This window comes from Pelobates fuscus, chromosome 6 (genome assembly GCF_036172605.1).
Source record: "Pelobates fuscus isolate aPelFus1 chromosome 6, aPelFus1.pri, whole genome shotgun sequence".
NCBI classification, from domain to species: domain Eukaryota; kingdom Metazoa; phylum Chordata; class Amphibia; order Anura; family Pelobatidae; genus Pelobates; species Pelobates fuscus.
Window position 1 is genome coordinate 306,589,213 of NC_086322.1, and position 21,467 is coordinate 306,610,679.

The 21,467-nt window shown below is 44.6% G+C and overlaps 1 protein-coding gene across 1 annotated transcript in view; it reads right to left on the reverse strand.

Moving 5' to 3' along the window:
* The window catches only part of LOC134565978 (zinc finger protein 64-like), a 48,468-nt gene that overhangs the window by 13,056 nt on the left and 13,945 nt on the right, over positions 1 to 21,467 (reverse strand). Inside the window, exons 2-5 of the mRNA XM_063425685.1 lie at positions 11,395 to 11,628; positions 3,561 to 3,722; positions 1,757 to 1,819; positions 1,361 to 1,612 (exon numbers count right to left, since the gene is read on the reverse strand). Of these exons, the coding sequence (XP_063281755.1) occupies positions 1,361 to 1,612; positions 1,757 to 1,819; positions 3,561 to 3,722; positions 11,395 to 11,628 (711 nt within the window). The remainder of the gene's footprint in view (positions 1 to 1,360; positions 1,613 to 1,756; positions 1,820 to 3,560; positions 3,723 to 11,394; positions 11,629 to 21,467) is intronic.

Genomic DNA, 21,467 nt, shown 5'->3' on the forward strand with positions numbered 1-21,467 from the left:
GGACAGTCACAGACAGCAATAGCTGGACAGTTACAGATAGCAATAGCTGGACAGTTACAGATAGCAATAGCTGGACAGTTACAGATAGCAATAGCTGGACAGTCACAGACAGCAATAGCTGGTCAGTCACAGATAGCAATAGCTGGACAGTTACAGATAGCAATAGCTGGGCAGTTACAGACAGCAATAGCTGGACAGTTACAGATAGCAATATCGGGACAGTCACAGACAGCAATAGCTGGACAGTTACAGACAGCAATAGCTGGGCAGTTACAGACAGCAATAGCTGGACAGTTACAGACAGCAATAGCTGGACAGTTACAGACAGCAATAGCTGGACAGTTACAGACAACAATAGCTGGACAGTCACAGATAGCAATAGCTGGACAGTTACAGACAGCAATAGCTGGACAGTCACAGACAGCAATAGCTGGACAGTCACAGACAGCAATAGCTGGACAGTCAAAGACAGCAATAGCTGGACAGTCACAGATAGCAATAGCTGGACAGTCACAGACAGCAATAGCTGGACAGTTACAGATATCAATAGCTGGACAGTTAAAAATAGCAATAGCTGGACAGTTACAGACAGCAATAGCTGGACAGTTACAGATAGCAATAGCTGGGCAGTTACAGACAGCAATAGCTGGGCAGTTACAGACAGCAATAGCTGGACAGTTAATGATAGCAATATCTGGACAGTCACAGACAGCAATAGCTGGACAGTTACAGACAGCAATAGCTGGACAGTCACAGATAGCAATAGCTGGACAGTTACAGACAGCAATAGCTGGACAGTTACAGATAGCAATAGCTGGACAGTCACAGACAGCAATAGCTGGACAGTTACAGATAGCAATAGCTGGACAGTTACAGATAGCAATAGCTGGACAGTTACAGATAGCAGTAGCTGGACAGTTACAGATAGCAATAGCTGGGCAGTTACAGACAGCAAATAGCTGGACAGTTACAGACAGCAATAGCTGGACAGTCACAGACAGCAATAGCTGGACAGTTACAGATAGCAAATAGCTGGACAGTCACAGACAGCAATAGCTGGACAGTTACAGATAGCAATAGCTGGAAAGTTACAGATGTGTCCAAATGTAGCCGTCCGACTCCAGGTACTACAAGGCAGCTCCTAAAACGTTCAGGGGAGCATAGGTTGCCCGTGATGGGCGTTTTAGCCCAACAGCTACAATTTGCAACAGGGGCCTCAAAAAATGTAAGAGATCTCATAAAACCGTTTGGTCCATTACTGAATGGACACTCGATTTACACTCAGAGATGCAAAAATGGAGAAAGTTACGATAATCAACTCTAACCCCCTGGTGCAGAGAACGGGACTGGCAGGACTTACCTGTGTGGGAGCGCAGGTGCACTGTAAGCTGGCTGGAGTTCCGGCTCGCGTAGGGGCAGATCTGACACTTGAAAGGACGTTCGTTGGTGTGGATGCGCTGGTGCTTACACAGGCTGCTGCTGTCGGCTGCACAGTAGTCGCATTCTTTACACTTGTATGGTTTTTCTCCTGTGTGAGATCGCATGTGTGTCTTTAACTTGTCTTTCCGGCTGAAACACTTCCCACACGTCTCACACTTGTGAGGTTTGTCACCTGAACGTATAGAAGGTTTATGGAGAATATGAGTGAGCAGTTTGGGAAAAACAAAACAAAAAGGACCCAGAATTATCCTGGTGCCCAACACAAACAGTCCATGTGGAAGTGAACAAAATACATTGTATCTAAATGCAAAGTTACCCGTGTGCGTCCTTAGATGGCGCTCCATGTCTTTCATGCCGTACGCAGTCTTGAAGGGACAACCTAGCAGAAAAACAAAGATTTTATTTTTTTCCAATTGTTCTAAAGCAGAAAGTAAAAATGAAGCCTTTGCATTTGCATTCCAGCTGCTGAAGACAATTTAGTGCAAATGATTTAAGATCTCGTTTGTATCATTTTAGGTGAAAGGAATCAGTATTTCTGTAGAATCCATGATTTATCTTGGCATTCTTATTAGAATATAACCCCAGCGACCCATTTTACAATAACAGGTATGATATACGGAGGTAAATTCTGCAAAATACCTTCATTAAACGCTTCCAGTATCAGAGCTTTCTCTACCGCACTGGGAAAGGCTACAGTAAACTGTCCAATGGGGAAGGACCTGGCGTCTGAGGAATATCATGTTTCAATCAAAGGGAGGAACCCACTAAAATACATTGGGATCCTAGTTAAGGGTCCTGACCCAGTGGGTTAAGAAATTATGCTCTAGAGCAGTGGTTCCCAAACTTTTTAGGTACAAGGTACCGTTAATATTTCAGTATTTTTTCAAGACGCCCCAAGTCAAAATTTCTAGGTTGTATATCTGTACAGCGCTGCCGCATTTAATGGCGCTATAGTGTAATGTACAGTGTTGGTGTTTGAAGGGGTGCTTGTATATAATTAATGTGTTTTAATACGGGGTGTGTTTGTATGTAATGTTTGTGTTTGATTGCAGGGGTGTGTCTGAATGTAATATTCACTTTTAAATGCGGATGTTCATTTGTGTGAAGTATTTGTGTTTGAGTGAAGGAGTGTGTTTGTATGTAACATTTGAGTTCGATTGCAAGAGTGTGCTTGTATGTTGTGCTGGTGTTTTACTGCTTGGATGTATGCACATACACTACCACATACATACTTACACGGATATTCATGCACATTAACACACAGATGCATATAAATACACCGACACATACACACAGGCTGTCACTTCCTCCCTGCCGGCCGACATTACAGGGGCCCGGTCGCGGTCTAAAAAGGACCACGGCACTCGACCAGGCTCCTGTTGATCAGTAATGTTTCCCCAGCACCCCTGTGTGCACGTCAGTTTGGGAACCGCTGCTCTAGAGAATAACACAACAGGAAATTAATATACATCAAAAATATTTTCTCAGGTGGCATCTAACAAAAAAAAAAAACTTAACAATTAAGTTAGGTACTATTCATGCATAGTTTCATCATTAACAACAACAACAAAGAAATAGATAAAACAAAGTGCAGCATCCACAAGAAAGATATGCAACCGCTTATCTAACTTAGTAGCTATTTTAATCTAGTCCTGCTTCACTAGAATAAATGAATTAATAAACACACCATACGACCATGTGGCTTTGCACGTCGAGATACATGTCATTTTAAGGCAGCTTCAATGGTTTTCTGTTAAATCATACAGGTGTGCCTGGGCCACAGAAAAATGTAAATAAATAAATAGTCAAAAAAAAAATCATCGCTTCTGCAATTACCAGATTATTTTTAGGTGCCGATCAATAGAGAGAACAGCAACCGATTATCTTGTCCACATTTCCTATAAGATCGAGTATTTCACTACCGTGGCAGTAAGAGGTCTCCTAAAAATGGAATCGTCTCTGACAATGTCGGCCCATTGGCGGGGACACGTGCGGATTATTTAGATTTTTTTATTTTATTGAATTTAAAACTAAAAGTAAAAAAACACCTTGTGGAGAAAAAACAAAAACAAACAAACAAAAGAAAAAGATAAGTAAACCATGTATTCCCCTTCCTTCACCTTCGTAGCTGCAGCTCTGCTTCCTCTGCGAGCGTGGGACGGGGATCTTCCTGGAATGACATTTTGTAGCTATTGTGACTGCGCTCGTACCCTGAGCCTCTGAACCGTCACTCGGCAAAAAGGTTTGATATCCGTGCTCGAAAACAAATTCTGGAGCAGAGACTAGAGAACAGAAAAAGGAAAGTACAGATCAACCTCTACCACTTCAGCTGGGTCACCATGCCAAGTAATGCCAACCAAATCCTTCCTCGGAATGTTTCCGTTTAAAGGGACTCTATAGCCAACATATAAAAGCAAGAAAGACAGGTCCCCCAGCCTTCTTTCTTGCTTTTATATGAACTTGTCATAAAAAAAAAAGAAATCCGAGTAAGTTTTAATAATAAAACTTACCTCTGTTCCAGCACCGACCTCCCCGCAAGGCCATGCCCCCTTTTTCATCAAAATGACGAAATCGCGGGGCTCAATCAGACGCTTCTCTCAGAGAAGCGTCATCGCGATGTGGTGCGCATGCGCGGCTTCGCGCTGCACCAATCGCGTTCTTCATAGAGCAGCATTGAATGCCGCCCTATAAGGACACTCAGCGCTATACTGCGCGGAATGTGCGTTCGCTCGCTGAGCTGAGTGACAGCTCAGCTCGCTGTGTGCCCGCCCCCCTCCTACTCCATACTTTGCAAACACACATATTGTTAAGCATACACACACTCTATTTCTACTTCTATTCATCTATATTTCTTTCAATCTTTTTCTAATTCTTTCTATCTATCCCTTTCTATCTATCTAATTCTTTCTATCTATCCCTTTCTATCTATCTAATTCTTTCTATCTATTTCTATCTATATCTATCTATTCCTTTCTATCTATCTAATTCTTTCTTTCTATCTATATCTATCTATCTAATTCTTTCTATCTATCTATTTCTTTCTATCTATATCTATCTATCTAATTCTTTCTATCCATCTATTTCGATCTAATTCTTTCTATTTCTATCTATTTCTTTCTATCTATATCTATCTCTTTCTATCTAATTCTTTCTATCTATCTATATCTATCTCTTTCTATCTAATTATTTCTAACTATTTCTTTCTATATCTATCTATTTCTAACTATTTCTTTCTATATCTATCTATTTCTATCTATTCCTTTCTATCTATCTAATTCTTTCTTTCTATCTATATCTATCTATCTAATTCTTTCTATCTATCTATTTCTTTCTATCTATATCTATCTATCTAATTCTTTCTATCCATCTATATCTATCTATTTCGATCTAATTCTTTCTATTTCTTTCTATCTATATCTATCTAATTCTTTCTATCTATCTATATCTATCTCTTTCTATCTAATTTTTTCTAACTATTTCTTTCTATATCTATCTATTTCTAACTATTTCTTTCTATATCTATCTATTTCTATCTATTCCTTTCTATCTATCTATCTATCTATCTATCTCTTTATATCTAATTCTTTCTATCTATATCTATTCCTTTCTATCTCATTCTTTCTATCTATCTAATTCTTCTATCTATATCTACCTAATTCTTTCTATCTATATCTATCTAATTTTTCTATCTATATCTATCTATTTCTTCTATCTATCCCTTTCTATCTACCTAATTCTTTCTATCTATATCTATCTATTTCTATCTATTCATTTCTATCTATTCCTTTCTATCTACCTAATTCTTTCTATCTATCTATCTATCTATCTATCACTTTCTATCTAATTATTTCTATTTATTTCTATCTAATTATTTTTATTTATATCTATCTTTCTATTTATCTAATTCTTTCTATCTATATCTATCTATTCCTTTATATCTAATTCTATCTATCTCTTTCTATCTAATTATTTATATTTCTTTCTTTCTATCTATTCCTTGCTATCTACCTAATTCTTTCTATCTATCTATCTATATCTATTTCTATCTAATTATATTTTTATCCATCTCTTTCTATCTATCTATATCTATCTATTCCTTTCTATCTATAGCTATCTATTCCTATCTAATTCTATCTATTTCTTTCTATCTATATCTATTTCTAACTATCTATATTTCTATCTATATCTATTTCTAACTATCTATATTTCTATCTCTCTTTCTATCTATCTATCTAATTCATTCTCTCTCTCTCTTTCGATCTATCTATATCTAATTCTTTCTATTTCTATCTATCTATTTCTTTCTATCTATCTATATTTAAATCTATCCACTCCCATCATCCAAATCCATCCACTCCCATCATCCATCCATTCCCATCCCCAAATCCATCCACTCCCATCATCCATCCACTGCCATCATCCATCCACTGCCATCATCCAAATCCATCCACTCCCATCATCCATCCACTGCCATCATCCAAATCCATTCACTTCCATCATCCATCCACTCCCATCATCCAAATCCATCCCCAAGTCCATCCACTCCCATCATCCATCCATCCTCACCCACTCACCCTTAGTCATCCACCCACACTCACTAAATAAGTTTACTGACTGTTTGAATCCTCTCCTCCTCCTCCTCCTCCTCTTCGGTCTTCAGCCTGTCCGCTCAAGCCACTCCCACGCAGTGCTGACAGCCTCAGCACACAAAGCGCGTGCACAGTGCTCAGGGTGCGTGCGTGAATACGTCAGACGTGAATGAGGCCTTTTTAGGGCTTCTAAACTCGGAAGTCCCTCTGGTGGCCGTCTGAGTGACTGTGTAACGGACCGTTTCACTTACAAGAGGATAAAACCCAGTTTAGGCGATAATCCCCTTTCCAGATGCACAGACAGCTACTGCAAACACCATTCTCCCGACTGGAACCACACGAACACTGGAACAGCTGAACAAGAAAAGCAGACATCGGCTTACACTCTTGGCAGTCAGCCTACAATCCCATTCCCCCAAAGACCGAGACGACACATCGCTTTGAGGGTTAAGCAGAACTCAAGACTGGGACACCCAGTCTGGCTTTTATTACCAACAAGTACATACAGGACACTCCCAGGGGGAGGATGAAATTAACCAATCACATGGATGTACCTCCCACACATTTCCTCCCCTTAGATTAACACTTAACACAATTATACTGTACACCTTTTTCCCCAATTCCTGGATGTACCCCAAATACATATGCTACACCTCCAAAACAGGTATCCCCTGATAGCCCTTATTCAGGGGGACAACATATGCAAGAATCAGCCCATTCGGATAAATGGTTCAGGAGTTATGGGACTTTAAAGTATTGACCGACCGCATGGGTAAAGTATCCGAAAACAGTTCCATGCATTTTGGCCCTGCGGTCGGTCACAAACAGGTGAATGAAACATACGAATTGTCTGTGTTATAGAGACTAAGGGGGATTCGTATGAATCCCCTAGTTCATACGTTTCTTTCTACCGAACGGCGGGCCGTTCGGTAGTTTCCCCACGAAATCCTGGAAGTCTGGAGGTCTCAGCGGTGTTTGCCTAGTCGAGTGTCCGATTTCAGTTCCAGACACTCGACGGCAAAACACAGCTGTTCGGTAGTTAAAGATGGCCGCCGCCACGTGGTTGTTTCCTGAATGGCGGCCACCCAGAGGACACAGAACACATTACATGATTGCCAATTACCCGTTTGCAACATTGTTGCAAACTGTAATTGGAGGCACACTTATTCCTGGGTGGTCTGGTTGTTCGGTAGTTTCCTCAATACAATGAATGGAGTGGTTCTACCGAACAATCAGATGAAGGCTGCATATATATATATATAACCCAGGTTAACTGCATACATAAATACATATACAATATACAGGCAGTACAATAGGATATGCTTCACAGTCTTAAAGGGACAGTAGTCCCAAAATGTCCCTTGCTGATTTTAAAGGGCCAGTAGCAGCAATATAAATTAGTACATGCCCAAATATAGTCTTTAAAGTGCAATATGTCCAGGGGCCATAGTCAGCGGGCAGGAGGCTAGCAGCCAGGCCTCTCCAGTTCACAGTGGCGAAGCTGGTTTCGCCACATTTCTCCCCTTGGCCAATTAGACTAACAGGGTACCTGACTTTCTGCCGGTCAGTGCCCTGGTTAGTCCAGCAACCCACCCACAAAACAGAAATAACAGAGCAGCCCACCCACACTAACCGGTTACTACATCTGGGTGAGGAAGGATTTTGTCCAAGTTCTGGTGTTTCACCACTGCTGGGTGGGAGACGGGTAGGCTGCCTTGGTGGGTTGCTGAGGGGGCAGAGACCAGCGGTACTCTGTCCTGTTGCCAGCACTACCACGGGAGTAGTCTGGTGGGCGTCTGGTTGCTGGAGACTGGCTGTCTCCCCTTTAGGTGCGCAGCTCGACTGCCGGAGGGGGAGACCGACTGTCTCCCCTTTGGATCCATCACATTGAGGCTGGGGAACAGGACCGACCGTCCCTATCCCTTGTGCTGTAAGTGCAGAGACTACGGTCCCATCTGCACAGTTGTGGGGCTTAACATCTCCCCTTGGTGAGTTAGGCTGCCGCTGGAGAGAGGGTGTAACAAGCTCCTCTCTCTGGACGGTAAACTGCCGCTGGGGAGGGGGGTTAGCAGGCTCCTCTCCCTGCCACTCTCTCTGCTGGTGGAAAGGGGGACCAGCTGTCTCCCCTTTCATTCTCTTGTCCGGCTGCTGGGGTGCGAGACTGACTGTCTCTGCTCCCTGCAGGACACACTGCCGCTGGGGAGGATGGACGACACCCTCAGCTCCCTGGGGCACACACTGCCGCTGGGGGGGGGAGGACGCTGCTCTCCTCTCCCTTCGCTTCACACTGCCGTTTTGGCATCTCACTTTGCTGCTGGGGGGCAGGAACAACAACCTCTGCCCCCTGTAACTCAGCCTGCCGCTGGGGAGGAAGGACTGCAACTTCGGCTCCCTTGGACACACACGGCTGCTGGGGAGGACGGACGACACCATCAGCTCCCTGGGGCACACATTGCCGCTGGGGAGGGAGGACGCTGTTCTCCTCTCCCTTCCCTTCACACTGCCTTCTTGGCATATCACTTTGCTGCTGGGGGGCAGGAACAACAACCTCTGCCCCCTGTAACTCAGCCTGCCGCTGGGGAGGAAGGACTGCACCTTCTGCTCCCTGGGGTGTACGCTGCCACTGGGGAGGAAGGACGACACCTTCATCTCCCTGGGGTACACACTGCCGCTGGGGAGGGAGGACGCTGCTCTCCTCTCCCTTCACTTCACACTGCCCTCCCGGCACATCACTTTGCTGCTGGGGGGCAGGAACAACAACCTCTGCCCCCTGTAACTCAGCCTGCCGCTGGGGAGGAAGGACGACACCTTCATCTCCCTGGGGTGTACGCTGCCACTGGGGAGGAAGGACGACACCTTCATCTCCCTGGGGTACACACTGCCGCTGGGGAGGGAGGACGCTGCTCTCCTCTCCCTTCACTTCACACTGCCCTCCCGGCACATCACTTTGCTGCTGGGGGGCAGGAACAACAACCTCTGCCCCCTGTAACACAGCCTGCCGCTGGGGAGGAAGGACTGCACCTTCGGCTCCCTGGGTTACACACTGCCGCTGGGGAGGAAGGACGACACCTTCATCTCCCTGGGGTTGCTCACAGGACCAGTCTAGGAACTCTGCTACCTCGGGTACTGCTGGTTGCTGTTGGGTGGGAGGACCGGTTGTCTCTTCCCAGGCCTCATTGATGAGTCGCCGGTAATCCCCCTCCAGGTTCCATTCCTGGGTAACTAAATATCGTAGGTCTGCCTCGAGGTCAATAGCGCCAAAGAGACCCAGCATGTTCTCTCGGATGCCGTACAGGTCCCAAAAACGATAGTCGGTATCTTCCCCAAAGTCCTCGTCACCACTATTATCCCAAAATAGACCGGGGCCAGTGTAATCTCCGCCTTCTGGGAACTCATACTCTGCCATCCTGGGGACACACTGAGCCGCGTACCACTGTAGCGCCTGGTATGCGTCGTCGAGCACCAGTTCTGCGTATACTAGAATCTCGAGTCTAGTCACCCACTTTTCTGTGGTCTGTTTTCTCAGGAGGGGCATCCGCTCTGCCATTCTAGCCAGAATTCGCTGCCTTCTGCTGCGGCGTTGATCCCCTCGTGAATACTGTACTTCCTCTAGGGCTTCGTCCCACAATCCGGCTCTGGCAGTCTCTCTGTACATCAACATGTCCTCTTCTGACACTGCTCCAGACCTCCGGAATACGGAACCGTACAATCTATCCTGCAACTTCTCCTCCATTTTCTGAGTTCCTTTGTAGATAGGGTCGCTGTACGGATACTAGCGTTGCCCTCAATTTGTAATCCAGAAATGGTGTTGTCTGTAGCTGTCCCTCTGGTTGTAGGAACGATCCCACCGCTGCCACCAATTGTAACGGACCGTTTCACTTACAAGAGGATAAAACCCAGTTTAGGCGATAATCCCCTTTCCAGATGCACAGACAGCTACTGCAAACACCATTCTCCCGACTGGAACCACACGAACACTGGAACAGCTGAACAAGAAAAGCAGACATCGGCTTACACTCTTGGCAGTCAGCCTACAATCCCATTCCCCCAAAGACCGAGACGACACATCGCTTTGAGGGTTAAGCAGAACTCAAGACTGGGACACCCAGTCTGGCTTTTATTACCAACAAGTACATACAGGACACTCCCAGGGGGAGGATGAAATTAACCAATCACATGGATGTACCTCCCACACATTTCCTCCCCTTAGATTAACACTTAACACAATTATACTGTACACCTTTTTCCCCAATTCCTGGATGTACCCCAAATACATATGCTACACCTCCAAAACAGGTATCCCCTGATAGCCCTTATTCAGGGGGACAACATATGCAAGAATCAGCCCATTCGGATAAATGGTTCAGGAGTTATGGGACTTTAAAGTATTGACCGACCGCATGGGTAAAGTATCCGAAAACAGTTCCATGCATTTTGGCCCTGCGGTCGGTCACAAACAGGTGAATGAAACATACGAATTGTCTGTGTTATAGAGACTAAGGGGGATTCGTATGAATCCCCTAGTTCATACGTTTCTTTCTACCGAACGGCGGGCCGTTCGGTAGTTTCCCCACGAAATCCTGGAAGTCTGGAGGTCTCAGCGGTGTTTGCCTAGTCGAGTGTCCGATTTCAGTTCCAGACACTCGACGGCAAAACACCGCTGTTCGGTAGTTAAAGATGGCCGCCGCCACGTGGTTGTTTCCTGAATGGCGGCCACCCAGAGGACACAGAACACATTACATGATTGCCAATTACCCGTTTGCAACATTGTTGCAAACTGTAATTGGAGGCACACTTATTCCTGGGTGGTCTGGTTGTTCGGTAGTTTCCTCAATACAATGAATGGAGTGGTTCTACCGAACAATCAGATGAAGGCTGCATATATATATATAACCCAGGTTAACTGCATACATAAATACATATACAATATACAGGCAGTACAATAGGATATGCTTCACAGTCTTAAAGGGACAGTAGTCCCAAAATGTCCCTTGCTGATTTTAAAGGGCAAGTAGCAGCAATATAAATTAGTACATGCCCAAATATAGTCTTTAAAGTGCAATATGTCCAGGGGCCATAGTCAGCGGGCAGGAGGCTAGCAGCCAGGCCTCTCCAGTTCACAGTGGCGAAGCTGGTTTCGCCACAGACTGCAACAAGAGGTGTTCCAAGCTTCCAATGTAAACACTGCATTTTCTCAGAAAATACAGTGCTTACAAGAAAAAGGCTGCAGGGAGCTGTAGCACTCACCTGAACAACCTCATTAAGCTGAAGTTGTTCAGGTGACTATAGTGTCCCTTTAATATATTGGTTAGTTTATTTAAAAGTTTGTCTCGGTGCAAAGCTGAAAATGGAAGCCCCGATTTACCGGTGATGGTCTGAGTCTCTGATGTAATGGTTCGATTAACGGTGGATACTGGTGGTGGGGTGTCCTCGGAGACAAACTGGACACTGCTGGTGGCTCCCGTGGCTGCATTGGAGAGCTGACAGCCACGTTGTTTGTGAGCAACAAATGCATCAAAATTGTTATACTGCTGCTTGCAGAGGCCACAGATGTGGATGTCGGCACTGATCTCTACAAGGACAGTCGTACCTCCAGGAACTACACACAAAAGAGAACAAGAAATGTTAAACATACATTATTATTATTATTATTATTTATATAGCGTCAACGTATACAGCAGCACTTTACAATTATAAAATGGATAATTAACAACAACAAGAGGTCCTTGCTCAAAAGAGCTTACAATCTACATTCAATGGTCCAAAAAGATAGCGGTTCTGTTTTTATATGTGTATTGGGACCCATCCATTGGATCTTTGTAGTTGTACATTTACACATGTGGCCCCAGCGGCTTCAACTAGCAGGAGCTGAAGAGAAAGAGCATATCAGGGATTTCAATCACCCCTCCTCCCCTTAGAAGTTCCCCTGCTATGGATATGTCACGGATCTAGGGATACGAAGTAGTGGGCACAGCACAATCAAAATCCTTTCACTTTGTACCTAAAGGGAAACTTTAATCACCTGAACAACTACAGCTTAATGTACAGCAAGCATGTCAATCTCAAAGGCTAACACGGACCAAATAAACAAGGTTTCCGTTTATGTGGGCCGCTAAAAAAAAAAGTTTGCCTTAGACCAACACAAACTAAAATTACTTGTATCATTCTCATGCAAACAATATGTAATCCTGGGTACAGATATATAATTTACTCAAAAAGATCACTATAGGATCAGGAACACAAACATGTATTCCTGACCCTATAATGTTAACACCACCATCCAGCCCCCCTAGACCCTCCCATGCCTCCATAAATATAGCAAAATCCTACTGTATTAAAGCCAGAAGCTGTAACTCTGCATGCTGTTAGACATCATCAGAAGTGGTAGCCTGATCCAATCACAGTGCTTCTCCATAGGATTGGCTGAGACTGACAAAGAGTCAGATCAGGGGCAGAGCCAGCATGATTCAAACACAGCCCTGGCCAATCAGCATATCCTCATAAAGATGAATTGAATCAATGAATCTCTATGAGGAAAGTTCAGTGTCTGCATGCAGAGGGAGGAGATACTGAATGTTTGGATGCATTTTAGGCAGCCATGACCCAGGAAGAATCTCTAACAGCCATCTGAGGAGTGACCAGTGAAGTTATCACTGGGCTGTAATGTAAACACTGCATTTTCTCTGAAAAGACAGTGTTTACAGCAAAAAGCCTGAAGGGAATGATTCTACTCACCAGAACAAATTCAATAAGCTGTAGTTGTTCTGGTGACTATAGTGTCCCTTTAATTTAAAGTTACTTACTGTGCCCCCCATTCTAATACACAGTCTCCCGCGGCCCACTCTACACTGCCTCCTCCACCCGATCTACTACACTGCCCCCTCCCACCACTCAAATTTAATACATTGCCTCCTCTCCCTCCCACCACTCTAATACACTTCTCCCTCCCCTAATTTAATACACTGCCCTCCCCCTGCGTTTGCCCAGTTTAACACACTCCCCCCTCCCTACGCCCAAATTAGCACACAGCCCACACTCCCCCTCTAATACACTGCCCCCTCCCACCACTCTAATACACTGCCCCCTCCCTCCCTCAAATTAACACACTACATTCCCTCACCTAATACACTGCCTCTCCTCCCACCACTCTAATACACTGTCCCCTCCCTCCCTCAAATTAACACACTACCTTCCCTCACCTAATACACTGCCTCTCCTCCCACCACTCTAATACACTGCCCCCTCCCTCCCCCAAATTAACACACTACCTTCCCTCACCTAATACACTGCCTCTCCTCCCACCACTCTAATACACTGTCCCACCTCTCTACCCCCAAATTAACACACTGCCCACCCCACCACCACTCTAGTACACTGCTCCCTCCCCCCACCATTCTAATACACTGCCCCCTCCCACCATTTGGTGGTGGCTAGGTCTTTCGTAATGCAGAATATGAAAAATTCATAGTGCAGGGCTGACATTAAACTTTCATAAACATCCTGTAATAAGGCATGGGACTGGCCACTAAGCAGAAAGAGGCTAAGCAAGTTATAAGAGCTTCCAAATCACACACAGAAGAGAAAATAGCACAGTCAGTAAAAAAGGGGGACAAAACTTTTTTTAGATACATAAATGAGAATAGAAAAGTAAAACAAGGATTAGTTAGATTAAAAACAAAAGAAGGAAGGTATGTAGATGAGGATAAAGGTCTAGCTGACTGCCTCAATGAATATTTTTGTTCGGTATTTACAGCTGAAAATGAAGGAAAGGGACCTCTGTTAAAAAAAGGATAAATGAGTCATTTATTACATGTGAGTTTACAGAGGAAGAGGTTCTATTTCAACTGTCAAAAGTAAAGACAAATAAGTCAATGGGACCTGATGGAATACACCCAAAGCTATTAAAAGAGCTTAGTGGTGTACTAGCAAAACCATTAACAGATTTATTTAACCAATCATTGTTAACAGGAGTAGTCCCAGAAGATTGGAAGTTAGCGAATGTTGTGCCCATTCACAAGAAAGGTAATAAGGAGGAGTCGGGCAACTATAGGCCAGTAAGCCTTACTTCAGTAGTGGGGAAAGTGATGGAAACCATGTTAAAGGATAGGATTGTTGAACATCTAAAAACACATGGATTTCAAGATCAGAGACAACATGGGTTTACTTCAGGGAGATCATGCCAAACTAATCTTATTGATTTTTTTGATTGGGTAACTAAAATTATAGATCAGGGTGGTGCAGTAGACATTGCTTACCTAGATTTCAGTAAGGCTTTTGACACTGTTGCACATAGAAGGCTTATCAATAAACTGCAATCTTTGAGTTTGGATTCCAATATTGTTGAATGGGTAAGGCAGTGGCTGAGTGACAGGCAACAGAGGGTTGTAGTCAATGGAATATATTCGAAACTTGGGCTTGTCACCAGTGGGGTACCTCAGGGATCTGTACTTGGACCCATTCTCTTTAATATTTTTATTAGTGATATTGCAGAAGGTCTTGATGGTAAGGTGTGTCTTTTTGCGGATGATACTAAGATATGTAACAGGGTTGATGTTCCAGGAGGGATAAGCCAAATGGCAAATGATTTAGGTAAACTAGAAAAATGGTCAGAGTTGTGGCAACTGACATTTAATGTGGATAAGTGCAAGATAATGCATCTTGGACGTAAAAACCCAAGTGCAGAGTACAGAATATTTGATGGAGTCCTAACCTCAACATCTGAGGAAAGGGATTTAGGGGTGATTATTTCTGAGGACTTAAAGGTAGGCAGACAATGTAATAGAGCAGCAGGAAATGCTAGCAGAATGCTTGGTTGTATAGGGAGAGGTATTAGCAGTAGAAAGAGGGAAGTGCTCATGCCATTGTACAGAACACTGGTGAGACCTCACTTGGAGTATTGTACGCAGTACTGGAGACCATATCTTCAGAAGGATATTGATACCTTAGAGAGAGTTCAAAGAAGGGCTACTAAACTGGTTCATGGATTGCAGGATAAAACTTACCAGGAAAGGTTAAAGGATCTTAACATGTATAGCTTGGAGGAAAGACGAGACAGGGGGGATATGATAGAAACATTTAAATACATAAAGGGAATCAACACAGTAAAGGAGGAGACTATATTTAAAAGAAGAAAAACTACCACAACCAGAGGACATAGTCTTAAATTAGAGGGACAAAGGTTTAAAAATAATATCAGGAAGTATTACTTTACTGAGAGGGTAGTGGATGCATGGAATAGCCTTCCAGCTGAAGTGGTAGATGTTAACACAGTGAGGGAGTTTAAGCATGTGTGGGATAGGCATAAGGCTATCCTAACTATAAGATAAGGCCAGGGACTAATGAAAGTATTTAGAAAACTGGGCAGACTAGATGGGCCGAATGGTTCTTATCTGCCGTCACATTCTATGTTTCTATGTTTCTATACACCAGCAGTGTGTGAATTATTTATACACTGCCACGATTGTATCAGAAGGATACACACTCACACAGAAACACACAATGTATCCCTACACACACACACACAGAAACACACAATGTATCCCTACACACACACACAGAAACACACAATGTATCCCTACACACACACACACACAAACACAGAAACACACAATGTATCCTTACACACACACACACAGAAACACACAATGTATCCCTACACACACACACACAAACACACAATGCGTCCCTTACACAAACATGCAGAATCACACAATCCCTACACACACACACAGAAACACACAATGTATCCCTACACACACACAGAAACACACAATGCTTCCCTTACACAAACATGCAGAATCACACAACCCCTACACACACACACAGAAACACACAATGTATCCCTACACATACACACACACACACAAACACACAATGTATCCCCACACACAAAAACACACAATGTATCCCTACACACACACAAAAACACACAATGTATCCCTACACACACACAAAAACACACAATGTATCCCTACACACACACACACAATGTATCCCTACACACAAAAACACACACAATGTATCCCTACACACACACACACACACACACACACAATGCGTCCCTTACACAAACATGCAGAATCACACAATCCCTACACACACACACAGAAACACACAATGTATCCCTACACACACGCACAGAAACACACAATGTATCCCTACACACACACACACACAAAAACACACAATGTATCCCTACACACACACAGAAACACACAATGTATCCCTACACACACACACAAAACCACACAATGTATCCCTACACACACACACACACACAAAAACACACAATGTATCCCTACACAGACACACACACGCACTCAATGTATCCCTACACACACACACACACACAGAAACACACAATGTATCCCTACACACACACACAAACACAATGTATCCCTACACACACACACAGAAACACACAATGTATCCCTACACACACACACACACAATATATCCCTACACACACACACACACAGAAACACACAATGTATCCCTACACACATACACACACAATGTATCCCTACACACACACACAGAAACACACACACAATGTATCCCTACACACACACACAGAAACACACACAAACACACAATGCTTCCCTTACACAAACATGCAGAATCACACAACCCCTACACACACACACACAGAAACACACAATGTATCCCTACACACACACACAAAAACACACAATGTATCCCTACACACACACACAAAGTATCCCTACACACACACACAGAAACACACAATGTATCCCTACACACACACACAAAAACACACAATGTATCCCTACACACACACAGAAACACACAATGTATCCCTACACAACCACACAAAAACACACATTGTATCCCTACACACACACACACACAGAAACACACAATGTATCCCTACACACACACACACAGAAACACACAATGTATCCCTACACACACACACACACAGAAACACACAATGTATCCCTACACACACACACACACACACACAGAAACACACAATGTACCCCTACACACACACAAAAAAAACACACAATGTACCCCTACACACACACAAAAAACACACAATGTATCCCTACACACACACACAAAAACACACAATGTATCCCTACACACACACACACACAGAAACACACAATGTATCCCTACACACACACACACACACACACAGAAACACACAATGTATCCCTACACACACACACACAAACACACAATGCTTCCCTTACACAAACATGCAGAAACACACAATCCCTACACACACACATGCAGAAATACACCATGCTTCCCTTACACACAGAAACTCAATGACCCCACACACTGTATAACGGGTCCCAGTAATGTCCCCACACACTGTATAACGGGTCCCAGTAATGACCCCACACACTGTATAACGGGTCCCAGTAATGACCCCACACACTGTATAACGGGTCCCAGTAATGACCCCACGCACTGTATAACGGGTCCCAGTAAAGACCCCACACACTGTATAACGGGTCCCAGTAATGACCCCACACACTGTATAACGGGTCCCAGTAATGACCCCACACACTGTATAACGGGTCCCAGTAATGACCCCACACACTGTATAACGGGTCCCAGTAAAGACCCCACGCACTGTATAACGGGTCCCAGTAATGATCCCACGCACTGTATAACGGGCCGCAGTAATGACCCCACGCACTGTATAACGAGTCCCAGTAATGACCCCACGCACTGTATAACGGGTCCCAGTAATGACCCCACGCAATGTATAACGGGTCCCAGTAATGACCCCACGCACTGTATAACGGGTCCCAGTAATGACCCCACGCACTGTATAACGGGTCCCAGTAATGACCCCACACACTGTATAATGGGTCCCTGTAATGACCCCACACACTGTATAACAGGTCCCAGTAATGACCCCACGCACTGTATAACGGGTCCCAGTAATGACCCCACACACTGTATAACAGGTCCCAGTAATGATCCCACACACTGTATAACGGGTCCCCAGTAATGTCCCCACACACTGTATAACGGGTCCCAGTAAAGACCCCACGCACTGTATAACGGGTCCCAGTAATGACCCCACGCACTGTATAACGGGTCCCAGTAATGTCCCCACACACTGTATAATGGGTCCCAGTAATGACCCCACACACTGTATAACGGGTCCCAGTAATGACCCCACACACTGTATAACGGGTCCCAGTAATGACCCCACACACTGTATAACGGGTCCCAGTAATGACCCCACGCACTGTATAACGGGTCCCAGTAAAGACCCCACACACTGTATAACGGGTCCCAGTAATGACCCCACACACTGTATAACGGGTCCCAGTAATGACCCCACACACTGTATAACGGGTCCCAGTAATGACCCCACACACTGTATAACGGGTCCCAGTAAAGACCCCACGCACTGTATAACGGGTCCCAGTAATGATCCCACGCACTGTATAACGGGCCGCAGTAATGACCCCACGCACTGTATAACGAGTCCCAGTAATGACCCCACGCACTGTATAACGGGTCCCAGTAATGACCCCACGCAATGTATAACGGGTCCCAGTAATGACCCCACGCACTGTATAACGGGTCCCAGTAATGACCCCACGCACTGTATAACGGGTCCCAGTAATGACCCCACACACTGTATAATGGGTCCCTGTAATGATCCCACACACTGTATAACGGGTCCCAGTAATGACCCCACACACTGTATAACAGGTCCCAGTAATGACCCCACGCACTGTATAACGGGTCCCAGTAATGACCCCACACACTGTATAACAGGTCCCAGTAATGATCCCACACACTGTATAACGGGTCCCCAGTAATGTCCCCACACACTGTATAACGGGTCCCAGTAAAGACCCCACGCACTGTATAACGGGTCCCAGTAATGACCCCACGCACTGTATAACGGGTCCCAGTAATGTCCCCACACACTGTATAATGGGTCCCAGTAATGACCCCACACACTGTATAACGGGTCCCAGTAATGACCCCACACACTGTCTAACGGGTCCCAGTAATGACCCCACACACTGTATAACGGGTCCCAGTAATGACCCCACGCACTGTATAACGGGTAGCAGTAATGACCCCACGCACTGTATAACGAGTCCCAGTAATGACCCCACACACTGTATAACGGGTCCCAGTAATGACCCCACGCACTGTATAACAGGTCCCAGTAATGACCCCACACACTGTATAACAGGTCCCAGTAATGACCCCACACACTGTATAAAGGGTCCCAGTAATGACCCCACACACTGTATAACGGGTCCCAGTAATGACCCCACACACTGTATAACGGGTCCCAGTAACGACCCCAAACACTGTATAACGGGTCCCAGTAATGACCGCACGCACTGTATAACGGGTCCCAGTAATGACCCCACACACTGTATAACGGGTCCCAGTAATGACCCCACACACTGTATAACGGGTCCCAGTAATGACCCCACGCACTGTATAACGGGTCCCAGTAATGACCCCACGCACTGTATAACGGGTCTCAGTAATGACCCCACGCACTGTATAACGGGTCGCAGTAATGACCCCACGCACTGTATAACGGGTCGCAGTAATGACCCCACGCACTGTATAACGAGTCCCAGTAATGACCCCACGCACTGTATAACGGGTCCCAGTAATGACCCCACACACTGTATAACGGGTCCCAGTAATGACCCCATGTAACGGATCGCCTGGCACCCCGACTTGGTACCTCCGTTAATGGATGCTCCTAGTGCTTCCTGAGGACTCCAAGCACTCTGGCAGACACCACAATCACCGAACCGATGCAGCATATGAACCTTCTCAAGCATAGGACTGCTGTAGACCATTGAATAGGAACCATACGAATAGGCTTGTACTCCTAGCAGTCAACTGGAACAGCATGCAATAAATCCTTCCCCCCAATAATGAGACGACACATCACTTTGAGGGTAAAACAGGAACTCTGGACTGGTTCATCCAGCCTGGCTTTTATTTCCAACTTACACATACAGGCCACACCCAGGGGGAGGCATAAAAGAACCAATGACATAGATGTTACCTCCCACACATCCCCTCCCCTTAGTGTGACACATAATCCCATTATTCATACAGTTTAAAATATACTTTTTACACAATATTTATAACTTCAAAACCATACATCACATTCACATAAAAATGCATATCCACAATCAATCCATTCAGGGGAACAACATATTAAAAAATGGCATGGATCAGACCAGGGGTTCAAAAGTTACTAAAAGTATCTTTTAAAACCCCTAGCTTTCCAGGGCCTTCTCTGTGCTGGAGAAGTAATCCAATTATCTCCCAGCACAGAGACAGACTCCATTAAGCACATGGGGACACAAAGACAGTAAAACACTTTAAAATACATAAATTCACCTTTTACACATAACACACAGACATTTCACATATCCCCAGATAGCTGTGATCTGCGCGCACAAAACTACCGAATAGCGCGCAGATCCTACTCACACAGTACAATTGCCATGGAGCTAAAGTCTTTCCCATAGTCTTTCATTATGAATAGGCTCCATGGTATAGCTTTCTGGGGTATCACATTCCCATAAAGTCTGGTCCATAGTCCAAAGGCCAGAGGCGGGCAATCGGCCCCCTCCCAGGACACGTGGCGAGGTCGGTTTCGCCACAATCCCCAAAAGTCCCAATATGTCCATCGATGATTTTAAAAGGGCCAGTTGCAGCAATATAAGGTACAATATGCCCCAAACAACCCAGGGGCCATAGTCATCAGGTAGGAGGCTAGCAAACAGGCTTCTCCAGGGCCCAGTGGCGAGGTTGGTTTCGCCACATTTCTCCCCTTTTCCAAACAGACTAACAGGGTACCTGGAATATACAACAGATAAATGCAAATACACCTGTGTGCAGATCAAAACACACACAGTGGGTAATAAGTGAGGGAGAACACACAAAAATTACCCTTAATTAGAAAGTATTGTAGATGAAAGGACTCCTCTCATGTCCTCATAGCAAATACAAAAAATACCAAAACGGCAATCTACAATACAACAATGAGAATATACATAGGGCAATATTGTTTGCAAAAGTTATGGGTTAATGGATAAGAATGATTTGCACTCACAAACCCAATTTGATTGTAGGCATATCACTAGAATCAATGTAGCGACTTCAGGACCTTGGAACCTCAGTAGCATGCATAGGAAGAATAGAAAATAATAATAGTGCAGAGTATCTCAGTAAAAAATATACATTTTATTAATATCGCACTTACAGAAACGAAGTGTCAAATAGGCACATCAGGTGGAAACACTTTGATCCGAAATCCACAAGAACAGAACAGCCAAATAAAACAACATAAAAAAATATATAAATAGCTAAATACTCTGTACACTAAAAAAAGCCCTACGCGTTTCGTTCAGGGTTGAACTTCCTCAGGGGCAAATATCCAGA